The 25533-nt window shown below is 46.0% G+C and overlaps 1 protein-coding gene and 1 pseudogene across 1 annotated transcript in view; both read right to left on the bottom strand.

Annotated features, from left to right (window-relative positions):
• Window positions 1–19616, bottom strand: part of RCAN1 (regulator of calcineurin 1) — an 84575-nt gene extending 64959 nt beyond the window's left edge. Inside the window, exon 1 of the mRNA XM_003797047.3 lies at window positions 19243–19616. Within this exon, the coding sequence (XP_003797095.1) occupies window positions 19243–19476 (234 nt within the window). The 5' untranslated portion in view covers window positions 19477–19616. The remainder of the gene's footprint in view (window positions 1–19242) is intronic.
• On the bottom strand, window positions 15575–15695 carry LOC111727553 (annotated as a pseudogene).
• Window positions 19617–25533: the final 5917 nt, after the last annotated feature.

The raw sequence follows: 25533 nt of genomic DNA, 5'->3' as shown, positions 1-25533 counted from the left end.
ATCCAAGGATCAGTATAGGCTGCTGTTCTGAATATCAACAATAGCCAGGAGGTGATTAGGGCTCAGGCAGTGCGGAGAGAAGTCCCATTTCCCAGCACTAGGCGTAGAAGGCAAGTGATGTGACAGGGCCATCTGCACCTCATACCCCACGCGAATCCTTAACCTCCTTCGTCACCCACGCCCTTTCGGGCAGCCATCTGGACACTGCCACTATCACCCCCCAGGACTCCATGTCTACAAGAAGAGAATAATTTCTGAACAAATCCACATTGATTTAGGTTCTATTCAAAAGTGAACAGAACCCAATCACATATTTCTTGTGTTTCCTGATTTTGAGAAAAAACACTTCTTAAAGTGCACAGTGGGGTTCTTTCAAGTCGCTGGGGACAGGGGACAGAGGATGGGCACTGGAGAGGGCCTCAGTACAGAGGAGCCCCCGGGGCACAGTGGCTACACGTCCATGCTGTGTGATACTGGACATCACCATGTGCTCCCCTTCACTCTGGAATCAGCCCTCATGCACAGTACAGTACAGCTTGGCCCCAGCTTACCTAGGCTAGCATCCGGCTAGCATCCCTACATGTTCCCAGCCTTGCTGGAGTTAGGAAGCTCAGCATGGTCATATGATGGTCTCATATGAAAAACCTGATCACAGAGGAAGGCGTAATAGTGAAGTGCCAATATTTTTCAGTCAAAGATGCAATTCCATGTGTTTCAATCTGATAATAAGTAGCCCTCACCAACCACCACTGTACAGAATGCCTATAACTTCCAGAACAGGTACAACTATTCTCATCATGTGCAAAGCTCAACCTTGACCAACCCTCTCAATAAATTGTCACAAACAATCAAAGAATTGAATCTTCATGAGAAAGATCTGGCTATATGACATGGGCTGAGGTGCCACCCTAAACCCCACCTTCCTCCCAGGAAAGTTATCGAGGGGATACCGAAGGAGGCTAGCACACCTGCTACCTTCTACATTCACCAAGAACTCGGGGAGAGGAGCTCTCACCGTGAGCCCACCTGCTTGTCTCGGTGCAGAAGGGCACAGGCAGCCTGACTCAGACACCTGTGTCTGCCCTGGACAGCAGGACCCGCCCAAGCTGGGGAGCTGGACTCCACTGTGCTGGGAGACTGGGCTGAGCTCAGGCATGGGGAGGATGTGGATCTTCTTCAGAATTAGAAATAAACAAATGGAAATATGTTTGCAAAAGTGAGCCAGATGCAGTCCCTGTCCTCAAGAAGGTGTTCCTTCTAGAGGAGTGGTCTATGCCCAAGTATCCACTGCTCCAGGCAGACCTAGGATTTGTTAATATGCATAAGAAAAAAATTGACTAGTTCACATTTGTTTTTTTTCTGGAGCTGGAGGGGTTGGAGATGGCTAAAATGGTATTCTTATCCTCTTACTCAGCATCATAGGCAAGCAATTATTTTCAGAGTTGTTGTAAAACAGGAAGGGGGCAAAAATATTAGATGGTGATCAACTGTATTAGAGGAATTTCAGTCCTGACCCTTGAATTGGAAAATGGACCTATGTAGAATAAACTGATAGCGGAGCAAGCAAAGGTCATGGACGGTCAACTCACAAGAGGAAACAGAACCAGTGAACGGGCACATGGGGAGCTCTGCCAGCCTGCAGTCAGAGACACAGTTGAGATGAGAACGTTTCATGAAGACGGGTGGAGAGGTTCCCTTAGGGGAGCGTCATGTCACCTGCAGCCAGTTCACTGTGATTAAGGGAATAAGAGGAGGAACATGGGGTGGGGCACAGTCCTGGGTGCTCAGAGATGACAATGACCCACGGACAGCCGAGTGTGCAGGGAGGTGTTTGCAGGTGCTGTGCTTGAATCCTAGGCAGGGCGGGCCTGGGCACACATGCTCCAGGTCCGAGAATGAAGCAACTGCAAGGGCACACTCATGGGGCTGGCCGAGTGGCAGCAGGAGCCTGGGTTCAAACCCTGCCCGCTCCCTTGACCTCGACTTCCTGTGCAACCCTGAGCAGTCACTTCACCTCCAGGTGTCTGTTACTCCAGCTACAACCTGGGGACAGTAACAGCATGTCCTTCACGGGGCTCGTGGGAGGACGAAACGCATTCATGTCTCTAGGCTCTGACAAGAAACTGCCTGGTGCGGAGCAAACGCTGCGGAAGCACCGCCCCAGCACACACCGGGAGGCCCCCTGCTCTCCCGACTGGCACACAGTGGTGTGGGATACTGGCACACGGCTGGGATTCATCACAGCCTCTTCCCTTCTGCGGTGTGTTGGGAGGCAGGAAAAGAGAGTCATCAGCGAGGGAGGAAAATTCCCTAGTTTTTAAGCTCTTAAGAAAGTTCTTCAAGGCTTCTCCCTGACCATAGGTGTCGGGGGAATGAAGCAACCCCTGCAGAGAGAATAGGATCTGAGTAATTTTGTGTTCTGATCAAGCTGAGTTTGATCTTCAAGTAAACTACTGACTCTCTGCTAAGAGTGTACACAACCCACCGAGTCATCACAAATTTCAGAGTCTGGGAAGTGAGTCCCAGGGCTGAGCTCTGTAGATGGTTGCTGTTGTGTAAGTCAGAGCAGAAGCCTATTTGGAGAAAGGGACACCCTGGGATTGCTTAGGTTTCCCAGGAGCAGGGCCTGTGTGCCACCTGAGTGGCCAACTCCACTGGCAAGCAGATTCAGATACCCACACTGCTGTCATCAGCCACTAGAAGTGCACTGCCCCCTGATGTGCTGTCTGGACAGCTCCACAGAAGCCACCAGACTGGGCAGGCTGCTCCCAGGAACTGGGGACCCTATTTTGTCTGATAAGCCAGATGCCACCCCACAGAGCTGGGACAGGCATGTGGCCCAGCCATGGAGGGGGACACAGCCCATCTGCACTCACACAAGCGATGCTCCCCAAGTATGTCTGTGTTAAGGACTATCCCTGACGAGCCGAGGAGACCCAGCCTGGAGGCAACCACCCTCAGAGCAGGGGCAGTTGCAACTAGAGCCCTGTGAGGTGGCTGTTGTGACACCCCCCCCATCCTACAAGTGGACAAGCTAAGGCACCCTAAGTCATGCTGCCAGCGCACAGCAGCACTGAGGTGATGCCAGGGTGTCCAGTACTCTGGGCCTCTGAGCCCCAACAAATGACCTTGTGGGAGGGCAGGCCACAGGTTTTCCTGCCCACAGCAAAGAGCAAAGGCTTTTCACAGAGCAGTTCCCTCCTGCTCCCTCTGAGTGACTGACAGAGAGGGAAGCCGAGGAGAGCCACAGGGTCCCTACAGTGACTCAGAAACCCCCCTGGGAAGGAGAGAAAGGACTGGCTGGAGCAGGAAGAACACTAAGTGGCTGTGAGCAGAGGTGTGGCTTGTCCATTCCTGAGAAACCCACTTCACCACCCGGCCTACACAGAGGGTCTTCTAGAAAGCTTTTCTTTCTCCTCTTTCTGAATCTCTCTGACTGGAAGCACAGATGTGGAAAACCTTTTGTTAAAAGGGCTAGAAAATACATTCAGACCAAAATGGCCCAGGAGTACCATTTCCTAATGATGCTAGACACAGACACAGGACCGAAGGGTGCTCCTGGCCCTGCCAAACACCGGGGACTTTGCCCCCTGCCTTTATCTCCTGAGAACCTTGGCAGGGTCAAGTGAAGTAAGCGGGGTGAAAAGTCAGTAGCTGCAGGCCCGCGTGGCGGCCACCTCAGCGGAGAAGGCAGCGAGGCTCGGGTGGAGCACTGTGCTGCTCCCCGGTCTGTACACACTGGGACCACGGTCATTAGTTACAGGGACAAACGAGGTGTGGACAGCTCAGGCAGGGTGAGGATAACTCAAGACTGAGCACAGAAGGAAGCCTGGGCTCCCAGTTCAGTTGGGTCCTGAACTTGCTGTGTGATGTGGGCCCCATCTCACCCTCTCTGGGCACCCTGAGTGGCCCCTTTGGGCTTTCTGTTCCTGACATCCTTCTGTAATATGTATGAGGCGCCCATACTACCCAGCCACACGTGGCTATCTCAATGGAATTAATTACACTTAAAATTAAAAATACAGTTCCTCAGTTGCCTAGCCACGTTTTAAGTGCTCAATAGCATGTGATTTAAATGAAAAGTACTCAGAATGGAGAAAAATTAAAAACTGGTTCCTCGGTTACATCCGCCACGTTTGGAATGCTCAGTGGTACACGAGGCAGTGGTTACTGTGCAGAACTGCTCAGACTCAGGACACTTCCAGCCACACAGAGAGTCCCTCTGGGCAGCATGAGGAATGCACAGATGGAGACAGGGCTTATGGAAGATTCCTGAAGCCACTTCTTTAAATAATTGTGTGCCAGGTTAGAGCCTCAGTGAAAGTAACAAAAGAGAGCAGATGTGTCTGTCAGGGAAGTGTTCAGCGAAGCTGCCCACAGCGGGGCCAGGCATGGTGGCTCACCCCCACAGTCCTAGCTATTTAGGAGGTCAAAGTGGGGGGACTGCTTGAGGCCAGGAGTTTGAGACCAGCCTGGGCAATGTGGCAAGACCTCATCTCTATAAAAAATTAAAAAATTAGCTGGTATGGTAGACTGGCTGGTTTAATTGTGTCATGTTCTAATTATGAAACATCAGGCAGTCATCAAAGGAAATACACTGGGTCTATGGGGAAGAGAGCCACAACATTTCAAAAAGGCAAGTGGCAAAATAATACAGTGGAAACTCTGTGAGTTGACCACCCAAGGAACTGTAACCAACTGGTCAACATAAGGAACTAGGCCTACTGTACTGACACGTACATGCAGTGCATGTTGGGTCTGTGAAAAGTGAGTTAACTTGGTTCGGAGCCTGTGGCTCAAGTGGCTAAGGCGCCAGCCTCATACACCTAAAGTGGCAGGTTCAAATCCAGCCCAGGCCCACCAAACAACGATGGCTGCAACCAAAAAATGGCCAAGCTTTGTGGCGGGCGCCTGTGGTCCCAGCTACTTGGGAGGCAGAGGCAGCAGACTCGCTTGAGCCCAGGAGTTGGAGATTGCTGTGAGCTATGATGCCACGGCACTCTACCCAGGGGGACAGCTTGAGGCTCTGTCGCAAAAAAAAATAAAATAAAATAAAATAAAAAGTGAGTTAACTTAATCAAGGAGATGGTCAATGTAGGGAGGTGGTCAACTCTGGAGGTTCTACTGTATTTACCATTATTAATATTGGCTTTAAAAAAATTGTTGTTCAATATAACACTACCTAATACTATGTAATGTTGTAAACATACCAGGCCACTTCAAAGTACTCCCCTTGGCCATCTGGTGACCACAGTAATATTCAACAATGAGGTATGTAGCACTTTTTGAGAACTTCATTGTTTGACCTCGTGAAACCAAACAAGGAAAAGGCTGAGAGAAGATGGGGACTATTAGTAAAAGTTTTTATTGTTATTTTTACGATCTACTATTATGTTTATAATTGATTACTCTTCAAATCATAGAGCAATCTAAACACACATAGCAATCTAGTTGATGCTCAGCAAATGGCACTAGTTATGAGTTGTGTTCTTCAGATATTTCTCCCTAACGCCATTAAACAGCCTCACAACCGGCACAGAACAGACCTAATGCAACCGTGGGTGGTTCTAGCTCTAGTAAGCCGGGAATGACTGTGTCCTCTGGCCAGGGGGTGGATAAACAGGGGTTGTCCTGAACCTATGCACAAAGAGCTAACCCTGGGAACTATGGGACCAGACCACACTCCACGCAAAAGTCCCTCTCTCCAACCTTCAGTTCCCCCAGAACTCCCTGGCACACAGCTCACAGCACCGTCTCTGGGGTCAGGCTGCGGGGTGACATGCTGCTGCGGAACTAAGAATCCAGTTTTTAAAGATTGGTTTATTTAATTAAAAGCACAGCAGGGTGCTGTGTACTAAGCAGGCAGCATGCATTTCATTAAGAAAGGTCACCATCTTCCCTAGTACAATCTAGTGGAAACCGGGCAGCGTCCAGAGATAAGAATGGTCACAAGTTGATTTTGCCCTTTTAAGGAGAGATACGGAAAAGAATGACTGACCAGCCACCTTCTATCAGGGTGCGAGGGCTGGCTAATTCAGTAGGCAGAGATTTAGCAGATGGCAGTGTATTTCTGAAAAGATCCGTTTGTCCCCTAAACAGTATTCTAAGAATGAGAGAGAGAAGGATGGGAGGAAGGGAAGAGAGGGAGGAGGGAGGGGAAACCTCACTACCAAGCTTTAGCATTTCATTTTCAATTACAAGATCTTTTTAAATCGTGGTAAGAAGCCGAGGATTTCTTGTCGTAAATAGTAATGATTTTATGCTTTATAAGTTCATGGGGTTTTCATATTCATTATGTTTTTTGAGATTTATTTTCCAAAAGGTATTTAGGTTTTTAAGTTGTTTCCAACTTTATGGCAAAGCTCATTTCAAGTTAAAACATCCTTTTAATAAGCAGTCCTAACACATTATTGTGAAATTACGAGCTCTTTCTAAGCATATAGAGGTGCTAGTAAGCCATGCTGGTCTGCTGGCATAGTAAGTACCTTCCTGCAGTATTTTCAGTCTTCAGCAACATCCAAGTCTGCTCATTTCGTATACACTTGTATGTGTGTGCACAAATGTGTGTGCATACACATGCCAGTGCAATAATTTTAAAGTCACAAACTCTACTGGGCTGAAATAACATATCCAGTTTCTGAAAGTGCCTATGTTACTCCTGGCAAAACAGCGGTCCCTGACCGTTTTGGCACCAGGGATTGGTTTCACGGAAGACAACTTTTCTGAGGATGGGGTGGTCGTTGGTTTTGAAAGAGTCTGCGAGCAATGGATTTATCCTGGTCTCTGTGTAGTCAAATCTCTCTGCTACTGATAATCCGCATGTGCAGCTGCTTCCCAGTGCTAGCACCACCACCTCAGCTCCACCTCAGATCATCAGGCCTTAGATTCTCATAAGGAGCACCACCCAGACCGTGTGCGTTTACAGCAGAGTTCCCACTCCTATGAGTCCTAATGCTGCCACTCATGTGGCAGGAGGCGGAGCTCAGTGGTACCAGCCATGGGAGCGGCTGGGAATGCAGATGAAGCTTTGCTGGCCTGTGCTCACCCTCTGCTCTGCAGCTCACTCCTAACAGGCCACAGACTCGGACCCGTCTGTGGCTGCAGATTGGGGACCACAGGGGTAAAATAAGGCCTACCATTTTTATGTTTATGGTGGTGTTTTACTCATACTGCTCTGCAAACATTAACTGAGTGCCTACTATGTGGCAGGCACTGTCCTAGCACAGGATAAATAATACAGACACTGTAATTTTGCATTTGAATAATAATTTTAATCACTAACTCATAGTAAATACTCATTATGAGCTTGGTATTATTCTAAGCCCTTTCCTTGCAATTTGTCTTTTCTTCCTCCCCAGAACCATGAGGTAGGTTCTTTTACCATCCCACTTTACAGCCTAGGAGACCTACGTGCACAGAAGTTAAGTTACTTGCCGAAGATTACACAGCTAGTTGCTGGTGGAGTGGGGGTCTGAAGCCAGACCAATGTGGCTTTTGGGCCCACCCTTCTCACTGCTGTTACCATATCAACAGGTACAACTCTAAACTAAGATGGATATTTGTCCATAAGGAAGGTTGGGCACATGTTCAGCACCCTGAGATAAGAATGACCTGTTCACCTTCACACGTGTTTGCACTCTCAGCTGAACCATGAAAATTAGTAAGATGAATGACCAGCAGCCAGGAAATTTGCAAGTTAGGTAACCCTGCCAATGCAATCCCTGGCGCTAGTCAATAAAGAAAACGGGGGGGGAGAGAATAAATGAACAGGAAGCACATGAACAAATAAACAGAAATTAAATGGTGACCCGACATAAAACTTCTAACAATATACTCATTGATATTAAAAAGAGATCCCTGATAAAGACTAAATAAATATCTTTGAGTATCTCCGTCTTCAGATCCCATCACAAACATTGCCGTGCTATATTTAATTCTCACAGCATCCCAGTAAGGTAAAGGCACCATCTACACCTCCCTCTGCAGATAAAAAGATGAAGCTGAGCAGAATCACAGGCACAGCTATCAAGATGGCCAGCTGGGTCAGCTTTGTCCCAAGCCACTGATGCAGCACATAATGCTCTGTGCTGTCCTCTGCGTAACTACCACCGCCACTAAATGCAGAGGCCACCCCCCAATGTACAAGCCATCCACCCCAGCCTCCTCACCCTGGATCTAGTTAGAAAACTACATCTTGGATTGAGCTATTCTAGAAAGAAATACCAGTACAAATGCACCCTGAATCACTTTGCAAACAAATGCAGTGTTTCTAGGCTATTCCTGAACTGTAATCCAGCCAACTGTTTCCATGAGTGCGGGGGCTGCAAAGGCCTTTTGTTTATCCACTGCTGACCCAGCCCATCTGGGATCCACAGGTTAGGAAGCTTAAGAGAAGCTGAATCAATTTCCCACAGCACTGTCACTACCTGACCTGAGCAGTGGTAATTCTGGAATCATCTGAGGGCAGGGCCTCCTGTGGGAGAGCATGAGTCCCACCACACAGGCCTGGTGACCTATCTTCCAGCACAAGCTTTTCCTTTTCAAAGTAATCTGCTTAGAAACCTAATATCTGAAAGCTGCTCAGAATTCCCATTATTTCTGAAATAAAGTGTTTTCATCTGAGTTTTCTCTTTGTATTTCCTTATGCTATTTTGAGTCATATTCATATAAGTTGCAACCAACCTCAGTAAGTGGCAGAAAACTTTACTTACACACCTGTACCGAGGCATGGTTGGAGCAGGTCTTTGCTTTAAAAAGTCTCCCGTGTAGCCCAACAGGCTGCCCTATTTTGCATTCTAGCCAGCAGCAGGGGAAAGGTCCACTCGGGAAGCGGCTTTCTCACTTGCACGGGTGTCTGCTGGGGGTGGGGGTGCCGCTCCAAGTTTGAGTTCCAATTACACACTGCTCAGATAAGAGCTTGTTTATAGCACAGGGCTGGTCTTCTCCCTCCCTGGACTGAGCCGGCAGTCCTGGATGCCTGACTGAGCATGCTCAGTGGCAGATCACACGTAAATTTACTGCCCCCTGGTGGCCAATGCTGGTTTGCGTGGCGTCAGTCTGGCTCTCAGTGCACAGTTCTGTCCCTGTCCCTTCCTCAAGCAGCAGGAGCTCTTGGACAGCTGCCAGATACCAGCCTGGGGACAGCCTTCCCATGGGCTGCCTTCCACGCTAGATGTCCTTATTTGTTGGCTCTGGGTTCTTTTAGACGGAGTTGGGACAGGGGAGGACATCATTTGACACACAATTAAATAAGCAATGTAAAAACCAGTGGGCTGTGAGGAAGAAGAAAGACCTGTGTTCAAGTCCCAGTTCTGCCATGCCTAGTGAGTGCTCCTAAGAACACTGCATTCCCCTCTCAGCCTGAATCCCTCAGTGGGATGAAAACCGAGGCTGTGGTGGTCTCTTCTTGGCTAGGGCCTTCAAGAACCTGGATTTGGAGGTCTGGTTACATAGGACTCTGTGGTACTTATTATTTCTGTAAATGAGAAGTCTCTTTCATCTACGAAATGTGGAAATAACAGTATGTATCTTAGAAGGCTGTAAGGATTAAATGAGATGATGTATGTAAGTTATTTGACATGGATGGCAAGTGCTAAATGAGTAGGGTGGCTGGGTGCAGTGGTTCATGCCTGTAATCCCAGCACTTTGGGAGGCTAAGGCAGGAGGATTGCTTGAGGCCAGGAGTCTGAGACCAGCCTGGGTAACATACTGAGATCCCAAATCTAAAAACAAAACAAAAAGATGTAGGCCTGGCTATTGGGGAGGCTGAGGAAGACAGATCACTTGAGTCCAGGAGTTTGAGATTGCAGTGAGCTATGATTGTACCACTGCACTCCAGCCTGGGCCATAGAACAAGGCCTTGTCACAAAAATAAATAAATTAATAAGGTGCTTATAATTAATCGTATGGTTACTAATTATATAATTTATCACTCAAACTTTAGAGTGGATGGGGGTGCCACTAATAATTTTCCTGGGACAACAAGCATCAGCCAGTATGGACAAACTGGAACATGTTGGCCACCAAATCAGTAGCAGCCATCATGAGATTTGGAAGTCTTCAAGGAACAACAGACTTAAAAAAGTAAACATTTCTCTCAAGTGTTCTGACACTGTGAGGTTATCTTTGGCAAATCGTTAAATGGTGCTTGGGTAGAATTGGCACTGGGGTCATTTGCACCCTTTCTGATCCAGTGGTCATTTCAGATCAGAGACCAATAAAAGGCACAAGGTTTGAATGATAAAAATTTGCCTACTCCAGCCATAGACCACCAGACAGGCCTCCCACTGACCAACGCAGGACAGGCAGAGGACAGGTGGCATGCCAAAGAGGCTGGGTGGGAGGGAACTGGAATCACACTGGAAAAATATTCTTCTTGAGCAAACTCCTACTTGGCTAATTTAACCAGGGGGGAACAAGGAGCAGATGGGGGGTGTCCCATTGTGTCTTCTCCACTAGCTTGTGAATTCCAAGAAGGGACAGATGGTGTCTGTCATTTGCCAAACGACTGTCTAGGGCTGTGCCCTCCTCACTGAGGAGAGTGACTGCTAGTCTGGGGTCTAGAGCTCATCTTGAAATCAGCAGAGTGCTCAGAACACCGCTGGTACCCAATAAATACTTGTTGAATAAATGAACAAATGAAGTGAATGAATGAGAGAGGTGAGGGAGCCAGGATTCAAATCCAGGTTTGCCTGGCTCCAGTGTCCAGCTACTGCCTTCTACCTCCACACCAGGGCTGCTGCTGTGTCTCACACCATGGGCAGTCCCAGAGTCCATTAAATATAAATATACAACTGAAAGAATAACGAAGAGTTGTAACTTGGGTGAACCTCAGTTTCTGGTAGATAAAAATACTTTTTACAATAAGCTGTCCTAGGATTTAAATGAGATGTGAAAGGTATATGAAAAATTCATGTGTATTAATCCTGCCCTATAAGATGACTAGTAGCAAGGCTTTGGAGTTGGCTAAAACTGGTTTTGAGTCTTGGGACCAACACTTACTGACTGTTTGGCCTGGGATGGGTTATTTGGCCTCAGATTCCCCTTCCACAGAATGGGGATGATAAGAGCACCTATTTCATAGAGTTCTTGTAAAGATAAAATGATAACACTTTACACAAACAGGGTACTTGTAATACAAAATAAGGCCTTTTGTATTAATGAATGGAAACCATTTTATTATCTTTAAAATCACAAAGATTAACTAAAAATATAAAGGTGATTATTGTGGACTGAATGTTTTCATATGCTGGACCAAATTCATATGCTGAAGACTGAACCAACCCCACACCTGTGTGGCTTTATTAGCGATGAGGGTCTCTAAGGGAGTAATTAGGTTAATGAGGCTATAAGGGTGAGGCCCTAATCAAGTAGGATTGGTGTCCTCATAAGAAGAGACACCTGAAAGCTTGCTTCTCTTTCCCCACTGAGGGGAAACCATGGCAAAGGGGGACACAGCCAGAACACAGCAGTCTGCAGCCCAGGAAAGGAGCCTCACCAGGACCTGATGCTCTGATTTCAGACTCCCAGCCTCCAGGGCTGTGAGGAAATAAATTTCTGTTGCTTAAGAACAGAATTTCCTGTTTTGTTATGGTAGCCTGAGCTGACTAAGACAGTGATAAAGACAAGCTTATTATGTTGTGGGGGAAAAAATCCAAAATTAGCTTTCTGAATTAAATAACATTTTTGTCTTTTGATTTTGAATTCAGGTCAACCTCAAATACTTCTCTCTGTAGTGTTAATTATGATTGCACATGGGATTTCATACTGCACCTGCTGAAATTAGTAACTCAAGGAAAAGTACTAGACCTTTCCAAGGGACAAAAGGCTTAGCGTCCTAAGCTCCTCCTTTAGAAATATAATGGGTTAATAGCTTTTGATACTTTAGAAACTTAATAACCTAGCTATAATCCTATAAATGGGGTGTTTTATGTTAAATCAAGGAGGCAAAAACTGTATTCTTTTATGGAATTGAAGCTAAAAAGAAAAAAAAGATCAGATTAGAAAATAATATTAATAAACATTTCTAAACATTTAACTGATCCATAGAAGTCAAAAAAGTTTACAAAGAAAAAAATGTGCTAGTAAATATCTAACTGTGGTAGTAGCCTGTCAGATGGGCCCTGGGGATCCACACCCACTGGTATTCACTCCCCTGTGCAATTCTGTCTCCTTGAGTGTGATATGCACTTACTGACTTGATTCTAATGAACAGATAAAGCAACGTGATAAGAGACCACTTCAGAATTAGGTCACAAAAAGACTGTGGATCCCATTCCATCTTGCTTGCTCTGAAGGAAGCCAGCTGCCACACTGTGTGCCACCCTATGAGAGGCCCATGTGGCAAGGAGGTGAGGGAGGCCTCCAGCCACCAGCCACCAACCACTAAAGAACTGAGGCTCTCAGTCTAGCAACCCACAAGAAATCCAGTCCTGTCCCTGCCACATGAGTGAGATAAGCCCCCTAGACGTGGATAAGCCCCCTTCAGCCCAGCCTTCAGATGAGACTGCAGCCGAGACTCTATGGCAGCCTTGGGAGAGAATTCTAGGTACAGGCACAAGGCTGAACCACACCCAAAGCTAAGCCATGCCCAGATCCCTGACCTACAGAAACTGTGAGGGCACGTACATGCATTGCTTTAAGCCCCTATGTTGGTTTAGTTTGTTGAGCAGCAGTAGGTAACTACTACTCTAACCTACACTGTATGTCTTCTGTGACCCAGTCATTTTGAAAAAGTATTTTATGTGTATCATTAAGATGTAAGTGCTATTAACAGCCCCATTCCATAGGCAGGGAAACAAAGGCACAGGCCAGGTAAACAGCTGTCCAGTAACACTGCAGAAGGGGCAAAGTTTGCTCAAGACCCCTACTCTTTTTTTTTTTTTTTTGAGACAGAGCGTGCCATGGCATCACAGCTCACAGCAACCTCCAACTCCTGGGTTCAAGCAAGTCTCCTGCCTCAGCCTCCCAAGTAGCTGGGATCACAGGCACCCGCCACAATGCCCGGCTATTCTTTGGTTGCAGTCGCCATTGTTGTTTGGCGGGCCTGGGCTGGATTCGAACCCACCACCTTAGGTGTATGTGGCTGGCACCTTAGCCACTTGAGCCACAGGCGCTGAGCCAAGACTCTTAACCACCACTCTGAACTGCCTGTCACGTATAGACTTTGTTGGGGGAAGTGAACATATTAAACCCAATTAAGTCTTTAGAGGTGGAAATAAATAAATAAAACCATCCTACTCCAACTAAATTAAATATAGCAAAAGATTTCTACAATGACTGAAATTTACACAACATGAAGCTAATCCTTCCCCCAGTTTCAGAGTTTGAGTTCAGGTAATTACTATTTTCCCAATATTATTTCTTGAAATCGTTTGTTTTTCCCAAGAAGGGCAGAAGGGCCATTTGTACTTCCCACTGCCATTGTAGGACTCTATAATGCTCAGAGAACACATGAGTCATCGAGGGTCTCACTGACTGTCCCCATGTTTTGATAGTGATTAGTCCTTACAGAGAAAAAAAATTCTCTCTCATAACTGAACTGTATTTCAAATGACTGGCATGCCCTCACAGTTCTTGAAATGAGTCCTAACAATTCTGCATAGAAAATGTGCACTGAGGGGGCTATCTGCCCCCCACCCCATGTATGCACAATTACCGGTATGATTATCAGGAGGGATGCATTTGCAGACCTGGGTAAATGGGTCCCTCAGGGATAGGTATAAAAAAGAGTAGATTATATATTTTTTTTCAAAAGGAAAGAAATGAAGAATGCACCCTGAAATATAAATGCTGGAACCCACAGCCTTTGCTTTGGCTGTTTTGCTCTAGCACAAAGCCGACTTTTTGTCTTGTTCCCTTATGTAATTGTCCTGAGATTTGAAAAGTCCGGAGTTGCAGGCAGTAACATTCAAAACCACTTAAAAAAAAAAAAAAAAAACTGCTTTGAGCAATGTATGGTGGTGGCAGATTGAGCTGAAAAGGGAACCAAACACTTGTTAGGGAGGGAAGGGAGTGGTAAGGAGGTATTAAAAGAACCTATGGGTGGGAAAAACATTTGCTTTATTTAAGAGCCAGAAACTCTAAAATTAGAGAAATAGCGGGTAACTTCTAAAATAAACCGAACATATGTAACATGTAGAATTTTTTAACACACAACATTCTGAACATTCCCAAATAAATTAAACCATCCCATGCTGGGGAGAAGATCATCTGAAGGAAAATTTTATTCACAATTTGAGTCTGAGAAACCATGTGCCTCACCCTCACACTAGGGTGAAAATTGAAAATGGCCTAACACTGCCTGGATTTTCCAGGGTAACGGAACCCAACTGTTACTCTCCTGCTAGGATGTCACATTTTACAATATGCTACGACAGACTGACTTAGAATAGGAACAGGCAGAAATGTGTCCAAGTATGTACAACCTTAGGGGCAGAAATACTGTACGGCTATGCCACCTTAGGCCTTGAAAACACTTCCATCGTCAAATTACTATTGAATGATGGCTTGTCAGGACTGAGTCCAGGATCCGTCCTTTGGGGGGAGAGTGAGCAGCACCCACAAAGGCAAAGGGAGGCAGCCCGATGTTAAAGCAAAGTCCTCTGACCTCACGTGTCCTGCGGCAGCCAACAGGCCTCCTGCCTTCACACTACAAAGTCAACAGCACTGTGGGAGAAGGACAGCTCCAGACCCTGAGCCCAACTCCTATTTCAAACTCGAAAAAACCAAGGCACAGAATGGTAAGTTAGCTGGCTAGAAGGGGGACCTAATTATCAATTTTTCAGTTATCTTTCAGGATATAACAAAGCCTCTGGTCAGGACAAACCCATTCACGCTAGGATGATGGTTCTTAGCCTGGACTACGAATTAGAATCACCAGGGGCGTTTTCCTGGAGATCCCAGCCCCTGAGATTGGGATTGGTGTGCCATGGGCTGGCCATGGAAAATTTTGAAAGATTCTCATGTGCAGCTAAGGTTGGAAGCACTGCTCAGGGATCTCCACTGATACACAGAATTCAAGGATGTCACTTACACTCCTTTTGGGCTGATCAGAATATTTTGTTGTTACAGTCATGAAAGCAACCATCACAAATCTTAAGTGTTTCTTTTAAAGAAAAATGAGTTTATTCACTAGAAAATCATAAAATTTTCTATGATTTTCCGACATAGCCTTCGTGCAAAGCTCCATCAATCAAATATACATTCACGTTTCAGACAACTGAAAAAAAAGTATTCATGTCCATTACGACATGGAACTATGTTTACTGCTTGGAAACTAAAAGAATACTATTTGAGAACTCTCAAATTCCTGGTTAACTTGGTGATGACTAAATAAACTCTTATTCTAGGGAACCAACGAACCCTTGTCAGCAATCCAAAGCACATGTAATTACTGGTTCAAAGCACTGCTTTGCTTTTCTAAGTAGAAAAGGAAAAAGGATCACAAAAAGAATACAGAAATGGAAAACGTTAAGCAAATATTTGTGCAAACAGAAAATAATCTTATTTTAATAAAAGTTTTCATTCATTCGTAACAGCATGAATCTCTCTAATATTATTTTGAATTAATGATACAGGTTATTTTTTAGATAAACATTAAGATATACATTATAAATTATTTACAATAATGATGCTGATCCAGGTAACAAGAACAAATCTTACACTTGATCTTAGCCAAAAGGCTGAGAACTGACAAAAATAAATCTTACATATCAGACCAAGCTGTTACAATGAAAAAACAGCTTCCGATGTCAATTCCCAAAAGAATTAGTGGCTCAGGTGAACTTCTTTCTTTCCTTTAAGACTAAGGTTACAGGATCTGTGAACATATGTTTGACCCCGTCTGCTCACACTGTCACCTCCAGGGAGTCCCTCCAAAAGACAGGCTAAGGAGAGGGGATGGCCACACCACAGGGACTTTTGTCAGCACTGCTGCTAATGATCTGTCTCAAGGCTGGATACAATCAACCTGAAGTTGACCCATATTTTCATTACACCACCTACAGGTGACACACCAAAATTAATAATAAGCCCACATCTTCCCACCCAGAGGAATGGCTTTAGCTGAAGGAGAACCTATCTACTAGCTGGAAGGCTTATCAACCACCTGCCATGACTTTAGGTCTGAGGTTGCCTATTGCACAGATCTATTTGCCTTTGGGGACTGGGACTTTCTCAGCCCAGTCGGTTTTGAGGTCTTCACCTATTGCTATACATTTGATGGGATCTGAGGAATGGGCAACCTGTGCACAATCCCAGCCCCACCCTCATTCTGAAGCTCCTGATCCTCCACATGGAAAGGGGAGTCTGTCCCTTCCTCCATCTCCAAAACCACCATCTAGTCCAACCATCTCCCCTGGATGACGGCAATGACCTCCCAACCAGTGTTCCAGGTTCCTCCTGGCTTCCTTCTAACTTACACCCTTCCCTCTGCATGCCATTCTCCCATTCCTGGCCTTCATGGGAACATTCCCTGGCTATTTGTCCCACCTAACATTACTCCCTCTCCCCCAACTGCTGACATCTCAATCAACACTGCCAGGCCAACCCCTTGTTCCTTTTAAATATACCAAGTCCCCCCTGCATCAGAATTCTTGCATCTGCTTGCCCTCTGGATGCCAGGCACACAAACATCTCCCCAAGGAGCTTCTGCTTTTCAGCCCAGGCCACTTCACCTGAAGTGGTTCCCCACTGATTCCTCCTCATCCACACTGTCCACTGATCCCTTCTCTGGGCCCTGGAAGCTGACTCTACCTATGTACTCTACTGCTTGGGCTCCCTTGCCTTCTCCTTCTGAGCTCTGCCAATGAGATCAGAGGCCTAGGTATTTCTTCCCTGCCTGCTTCCTGGGTTAGTATCTCAACCCCACACCTCAGTCTATAGCCCCTGCTAGGTAGCTCCTCCTGTAAGGTCGGCGCCATGAGACTTTCTCTCCTAGCTCCAGCTTTCAGCTAGTGCTCATGGCTGCAGGCCTGGACATCCCCTATTAGTTCCCTTAGACCTGCCCCAGTTCACTAGCTCTTCAGCAAAACCTCTTAAAAACCCCACAGTGTATCTACCTCTTGGGACCTGACGGCTCTCCCCCAGCCCCTCCTCATCACTCTCTATCACTTTATCCTGTTTAATTTCTCTCCATTGCACTTATCATGACCTGAAATGACCTTGTTCACTTGCTTTTTACTATTTTTTGTCTCCTCTTCAACTGCCATAAGCTAAGCTCCTTAAAAGCAGTGAACTTGTTACACTCACCACTCTCCTCTGGGCCTAAAAAGTGCCTGGACCAGAGTAAACATCCAGCCAATAGCACAGAATGAATAAATGAATGAATGGACCAGCACTAGCCTATTTTCTCTGCTCAAAATATCATCTTATCCTCCAGCCTTCCAAGTCTTATTTTTTCCTATAGTCCATACCTTCTGATGTATTTAACATTTGTTTATTATTTGTTTCCCCCAACAAAAACATCGGTTTTGAAGGCAGGAATACTATTTTATCCACTGAAGTAGCTTCAGAACCTCGAACAGGGCCGGGCTCATGGCAGAGTCTCAATAAATATTTGTTAAAATAAATAGCTATCAGGCTCAGCGCCCGTAGCTCAGTGAGTAGGGTGCCAGCCACATACACCGAAGCTGGTGGATTTGAACCTGGCCCGGGCCTGCTAAACAACAATGACAACTGCAATAAAAAAAAATCTAGGTGCTATGGAAGGCACCTGTAGTCCCAGCTACTTGGGAGGTTGAGACAAGAGTTGGAGGTTGCTGTGAGCTGTGATGCCACAGCACTCTACCAAGGGTGACATAGTGAGATTCTGTCTCAAAAAAATGAATAAATAAATAAATAGCAAAGCAGGCACATTTTCATAGGATACAATTTTGGGATTGTCCCCAACACAGAAAAAGTTCTAAAACTATGAACTGCTAGATAACCAAACAAATGAGTGTTGTCTTACATGACTTGACCTTGCTATAGACCCCTATAGACTAGGACTCCTCAGAAAAGGGCTTGAAATGCTGGCTGGCACTCACCCCACATAGAGAAGAGAAGGCTTTCATCAAGATCAGTAAGACCTGAGTTCCTAACGACTGTTGCTCTAGAAAGCATGCCTGGAAGCTTCCCTAAACATGCAGTCATTCTAATTCCCTTCTGAAAGTAAATGGGTATATAAATTATAAATAAATGAGACCTAAGCACACCACTCTCTGTTTCACAATGGTGTTCTATTGGCAGCAGCTCTCAGCTACAGTTCTTTGACAGTGTAAGTAGACCCAGAGCCAAGCACTGAAAGCACTGCTTTTTTTTTTCTTTTTTTGACAGCTGCTCCCCTAAGGGGGCATCTCTCAAAAACAGGTTTCATTTCGCAACGCCTACATTGTCCAAATTTTATTCTGCACAATAATTACAGATTTGAAATAAATTCCTCCTCCCCACCACCATCATTGATTACTCATACCTGCCCCCTCACCGTCCAAAGTGTCTTAAGTGGTGCAGATTTGAGGTAAAAGAATATCTACTGAGTGTCCCCGATGGGTATGTCACACCATCAAGGGAGCAAGATTCCGGATTAAGTATATTACAGGCCTACAAAATAGTCCGCTTCCCCCTAACACCATTCCACCAAAACTGGCCAACCGCAGGGTAATGAGCAACCACAGATCCTCACCCAAACATTGGCTTTTCTTCCAATAGTGCAGATTGAGAATGCAGAAACGTCGTCCTATTTATGAACAGTGAGTCACGTCGCCGCTCAACGTCTGTTTCCTCCTCCCTTTAAATGAGGTGACCCCCTCCTCTAGAGAGTAATTGAAGGGCGATGGCAAAAGCTCAGGGGGACAGTCCGAGCTCCTCAGAAGCTTCTGGTGCTAATTCACCCCCCAGAAGGTCTATTGCTGCGTCGACCCCCACCTGAGCGACACCCGGGAACAGACAGGGGCTTCGCTGGGAGGCGGTTATGAGCCCTGGTTCAGGGAGAGCTTCTGGAAACCACTCGTGAGCTGTGCGCACCCAGGAGGGGCTCGGGGACACAGAACCCTCCAGTAGCCGCCGCCTTCCACCCCTGCCGGGAGGGAGAGCTGCACAGCCCGGAGGCCCGGCGGCGTCGCAGAGTCCCCAGGGGTCGCCTGCCTCCCCTCTCTGCCCCGCCCAGCTCGCGGCCCGGACCTAGGGGTTGTGACAGGCGCCGCTACCTCCAGGCAACAAGTGTCCGCCCTCCCGCCCCGACGGCCCGCCCGGCCCGGCCCTCACCCGGCACAGGCCGTCCACGAACACGCGCGGGTCCAGGTGGCAGGCGATGGTGGCGCTGGGCAGGTCCTGAAGGTCTACCTCCTCCATCTCGCAGTCGATGAAGCTCCAGTCGCCGCCGCCCTCGTCCGCCCCCGAGAGGGGCGTGAAGGGCCGCAGCGTCACCCCGGGCCGAGTCCGCGCCTCGGCTGGCTCCGCCGCCGCCCCGAGCCGGAGCCCGGCCACGCCGTCCTCCATCCCCGCGCTCGCGCTCGCGCCCGCGAGTCCCCGTGCGCCCCCACTGGCTCCGCCGGGCTCGCGCACCAGAGCCTCCCGCTCCCCCGTCAGCGCCGCGGCCACCGGTTCCGCGGTTAACCCCCTGGGGATCGCGCGGCTACCGGCAGCTGGCGCTCTCCACGGCTCCCGCGACGAGGCCTCCCAGAGCTGGCCCCGCCTGCCTCCGCTTTGCGAGGGAGGGGCAGAAACCCAGCTCTGCGCCCGGCCCGCGCAGCCCCAAGGGCGGCGCACCTGCGGACCTAGTGGTGGTCTCTTTAAGGCCGGCCTGCGTTGGGTTATCTTACCCCGCCCTTCCAGGAGAAAAGACCAATAGAGGAACGGAATTTTCTTCACGTGATCCTCCTTCTGCCGCCCAAAACCCTAAGCCTCAGGGAGGCCATGTTGGTTAGGGGCAAAGTCCTCTTGAGCTAGTTCCGTTTTTCTGACAGCTGGTGCCAGGGGAAGGCGCCAGGCAGTGTCATGGCCCTTGGCCCTAGGGACCATAGCTGGAAAGGCAGTGCTTTTTTGGTTCCTATGCAGTGACATTTTGAGGCACGTGGGCCAACTCTGGGGGTTTTAAGTGACACCTGGTCCTGGCTATGGTTCTGTGGCTATTGACAAGGGGTTAGATGCTTACCGTGTATTATCAGATATAATCGCAAATAAGGACAGAACTAGTCCATGATAACAATATCTTATTTTCATAATTTATCTTACTAGTAATTATACCATTGCCCAAAATTCATACAATAAGAAGCTATTTTTCCAGATACAATTATATATTATGTATAATAGGAGATAACAAAACAAGTAAATCTTTGGTCCTTTCAGAAATTTATAGAGGGAGAACAGAGGACTTTGAATAAGCAGATATCTCTCCTGCAAAACAGAATTATTTCATTGTAAAGGATAGTATGATACAATGAAAACTTAGGTCTGAATTTCACCTTTGCTCTTAATTACTTGGACAAATAACCTGAATCACGGTTTTCTTGTCTATTATTAAAACCATGAGGTTGTATCTGGTGAGAATCCAGTAAATACTTATTAACTGATATCTCTGTTTATGTGGTAGGTTCTTTGAAGGTTGTGAAATTAGACTTGTATTTTCTCCTAAAATAGACTTACCCTCTAGTTTAGAGGAGCAACTAATTATAATAAAATTATAAGCACCAAATAGCTGAGATTTATTTAGAACTTTCCACGTGCAAGGCTCTATGGTTTTATTATGACAATGTTAGGGCAGTGTGTGCCTTCAAGGGGCTTAAATCCAAGAGGAGTAGTAATACCCATCAGAGATGACTCATAAAATAGAATGTCATGTGAAAATGTTGAGAAATTGGAACCACAGTACATTGCTGGTGAGATTGTAAAATGCTGCAGACACTTTGGAAAATAATTTGGCAGTTCCTCAAAAAGTTCAGTGTAAACTTACTATATGACCCCCCAAATTCCTCTGCAAGAGAAATGAAAACATATGTCCACACAAAATTGGTACACGTCAGCATCATTATTCATAATAGCAAAGAAGTGAAAACAGCCCAAATGTTCGTCAACTAGTAAATGGATTATATATATATAATAATAATAATATATGATAATCCAATATATATATATAATATATATAATCTTCATATAGTGGAATAGTATTCAGCCATAAAAAGGATGGAGGGCTGATACATGCCACAATGTGGATGAACCTTGAAAACATATAGAAAGAAACCTTTCAAGAAACCTTGAAAACATGAAAGAAAGCAGTCACAAAAGGCCGCAATAATATTCCCTTTACACAAAATGTCCAGAATAAGCAAATCTATAGAGACAGAAAGTAGACTCATGGTTGCTAGCCCCTGTGAAAGAAGGGACTAGGGAATGACTGCTACAGGGTACAAGGTTCCTTTTCAGGGTGAAGAAAATGTTCAAAAATTAATAGTGATGATGTTTGCACAACTTTCTGAATATACTAAAAATCACTGAATGTTAAGGATGAATTTTTATGATGTGCGTATTTTTTTTATAAAGGCCAACAGACATCGGATAAAATGCAGCAGGGTGGATGACACTGCAAAGTTGAAAGCTGTCTATAAACTCAGCCAGGCATTCTGAAAGGGGTAACAAAGGGATGAGGCACCGGTTTTGGAAAAACAATGCCCAGCCAACCCGTTGCTGGGTGGGTCTGTGTTGTTCTCATCCTTAGGACAGTCCGCTCTTTCATTGCCGGCTTACTGTAAGCCGCTTACAGCATGCAAAGTAGGCCTGATGAACTAGTCATTCCAGGGAAAAGAAAGCACTAGCAAAACAGAAACCCGAAATACAGGCAGCGCAAGCCCTCACAGCTGTCTCTCACCACGGTAATAAGAGGAGCCAAACTACAACCTTAGGCAAGTGATGAAGACAAAGTTAGCTGTAACTGACTTTGGAATGGAGCCGGCCATGACTCAGACACAAACCAAGTCAAATATTCCCTCCATGTCTGCAGATTCCCACCTCTTTCCTCTCCATCCCCCTGTCCCCCAGGCTACGAAGTAGATGATGTTTCTCATTTCACTGAACCAGACCTATTAAAGATTGTTTCACTTCAGTAATAACACTGGTCTTTTCTTAGTTAGTAGATGTAACACTAGTTACATTAACTAGCTCTTAGTTAATAGATGTAACACAGAAACTAACACATCATCCTCACCAAAAGGTGTTATTACTGCAGATTCTTAGAACTGAGGCTCATAAAGTAAACGACCTTCACACAAGTAAACAGGCAGCAGATGGCAAAGCAGGACCCAGTTGGGCTCTCCTTCCAGCACTGCCTCTGCTCTACGAGGCTGCAGGAAACAGAGACATGGGAAGGAAACAAAAAAACGGGATGGCAAAAAGTGGGCGAGAGGGAAAATAAGGGCAGAGGAAAAGAAGCGGAAAGAGAGAGGTAAGGCGATTGAGAGCAGTAGGTAATAGATGCTCAGGTTCCAAGTGAAGAGCAGAGAGTGTGCTCTGAGGCTGGAGTGCGGCCTTTCCAGCACAGTCATGCAGGGCACACTCTGAGACACCCAGGGCCAACACTGGGCATGATGTTTGGGTGATATCTCAAAATATCAGAGCAAAATGACAAGAAGCTCTCCGAAAATGCGATTATTATCATGCCATGCATAACAGGGTATCCAGGACTCCTGCCCTATTGCAGGTCACATATGTAGTAATACAATGCCACATTCCTCTTTCCGGTTAGAAAATAAAATTGGACAGTAGCTGCTTCCTCACCATGCCTTCTAATTTAAGAAAGGTGGATGGCTCTGCCTTACGCTTTCACTCACACAATCACCACCTTCCACAGCCTCCCTCAGGGAGGAAAGAAGAGAATCTGTGAACTGTCAACAGCACAGGCAGAAACTAAACAAAACATACTCCTTGAATAGAATTGCAGACATTTCTATGGGTGAAATCAACTAAACCTGGGGATAATCATTTAAGAGGCTGCACCACCATAAAACGTGTACACATTCCTCACACGTTCTCTGGGAAGTGTTAACTGTGTCTCTTTTACCAGCTGTGGAACCAGAACCTAAGATCTATTCCTGCTTCCTGCCATGGCATCTGTCTAATTAGAGAGGCCACCATTCTCATTGGCTCAGAGGAGCTGGTTCGATCCAGATCCTCAGATTCCTGAAAGGGAAAGGGATCAAAATACATAAAGAACAGCAGTTCCTTAAGAAAAGAAAAAAAGGGCGGGGCGCAAATTTAATTAATATCACCCACAACCTCGCATTCATTTCCTTTCCATATACTTCCTCCATGTCAGCCATTGCAGTCACCAAATATAAAAGCAGAAGAGGTGCTCAGAAAGCCACGTGCGGTTATTTCCGTTCTTAGCACCTGTCTCTCACATCTCCTGCAGCCCAGTTCTGCAAACATGCCTGCCGATAAACTAACTAGCCTATTCATTTGCCAGGTGGGGAAGTTTTCCTCAAAGATACTTTCCATTACTTCCTATTTTGTTCTGGAAATTGAAGGGGGCTGTGTGCAGTAGACACTTGCTGAATGCTTGTTAAACAAACCAAGGGTATTTCCACCCGTTCTGAGAAATTATAGACATTTAAAACTGTTATTTAAGGTAGACAGCAAATTACCAACTTTCTGGGGTTTGCTTTTACAAAGAATGAACAGTTCCAAAGACTGCTCAAATGGATAAACACCCTAGATAATTCAATCGAAAGTTTCTGTTTTGTTACCATCTATAAAATGAATAAAAAAAATCATGCTACCCTGTTGTTCTTGCTTTGGTTTGTTTTATTTTAGAGAATAGAACCTTTTTTTCACCACTCAAGGTTCACTCTTAAAACAAACTCTTAGAAAGTCCTGCTATTTTTGATGGTTGTCTGACGTTTTCTAATTCACAAAGCCAGTTATAAATTTAGTTTTGGGGAAAATATTGGAATTTGGTTACTTTGCCTTTCCAAGTTTGGAAAGGAAGTTCACTGAGTTTGACATTCCTCTAAGTTCTTTTTTAAGTGTGTTGATACTCCTGTGACTTCTGTATGAGTTAGGATTCTTCTGGCTGCAAATAATCAAGACCTCTGAAGGCAGTTTAAACAAGAAAGAATTTAACTTAAGGATATAGGGCAGCTCATGGTAGCCAAAGGCAGGCGGGCCTCAGGAAGAGCCTCAGAGCTGGACCACACAATGCTGTCCAGAAGCCAGGTTGTCATTTTGAGGTCATCAGAAGCCAGGCTGTCATTTTGAACCATCTCAAGGCCATCAGAAGCCAGGCTGCCCTTTTGAACCATCTCGAAGCCCTCTGAAGTAGAGCCTGGGCACAGGAGTTTATAGGTGTCCACTCCTGGAAGTTAGCTGCCCAGGCATTTTCAGTGAGCTTTGTTGTTCCAAATGTCTTCTTCATTTTGATCTCAAACCATTACTCCTGTGGTAGTATCACACACTCTCCTATATAGCTCTGGAAACCAGATATATCTGGTCCAAATTCCAGTTTGATTCTTCATTAACTCACGGCCTAGGGGAAGTCACTTGATGGCTCTAAGATTCTGCGCAGGAGAAGGTGCTGTAAGTGGCTTCCTCCCCAAGATGTTGCAGGGGCTACAAACAACGCCCAGACGTGCCTGCCACAGAGGAAGGGGCCCAGAGTGGAAGGATTCACATTCTTTTGGTGCTGGGTCTTCCATTCTGAGGCCCCCTTTTCTCCTACAATACAATCTTTTGATACAAAATAACAAGTGAATGACAGGCATCTTCCTTCCAGCCAGCTTCTAGGGCAAAGTCTGGGTGCAGGACTGTTAGCTATTCTGCTTGTTATAAGTTCTTCTTTGGATTGAGAGATGGACGACACATTAATGACTCATCCCACCCTATTGCTGGCCTATTGACTGTCCTTAGAAGCCACCTGCGTATGCTGGGCTAGCCTGTCTTGAGATCCAGCTGATGTCATTGTCATATTCTAGGAGGAGAGATTTCCTGTAGGGGGTTGGGATGAGATATCTGACATCTTTCTCCCCATGTCCTTCCTCAGGGACTGTTTTTGTCTTCTGTGCTGGGTCCCTTCTAGAGCCTAGGAGCCACATCTTATTTGGTAATAAAGTCTAACAGTGCTTAGTGCTTGTGTACTCAGCTCACCAGGAGGAGGGCTGAAGTAGCAACACCAAGACGGCCTCATCCAGGCCTGACCTCATCCTGACTTTGACTTGGGGGACTCTTCCTCTTATTGGGATGGTATGTGCAGGGCATCGTCTGGACGCTGGAGCCTAACAGAACACAAAACAGATAAAAATCTCTGCCATCATGAAGTGTACTTTCTAATGCTGGTTGTGCAAGGGAGGGAAGAGATGGACAATTAATAAAATAAGCAAATACAGCATGTAGGTATTGATGTATGTTGATAAGTCCTAAGGAACAAAAAATAAACCAAAGAAGAGGGATTGGAAATTCAGGTGGGAGAGGGATTTGGGCTAGGGCAAGGAGGGAAAACCATGAGGAAAGGAGAGAGTGCCATGCCTACTTTGGGGAAGAGCATTCTGGGCAGAGGAGCACATGCAAAGG

This window comes from Otolemur garnettii, unplaced genomic scaffold, assembly GCF_000181295.1.
Source record: "Otolemur garnettii isolate 467f Iridium unplaced genomic scaffold, OtoGar3 scaffold00111, whole genome shotgun sequence".
Lineage (NCBI taxonomy): Eukaryota > Metazoa > Chordata > Mammalia > Primates > Galagidae > Otolemur > Otolemur garnettii.
This window is presented reverse-complemented; position numbering and strand designations above follow the sequence as displayed.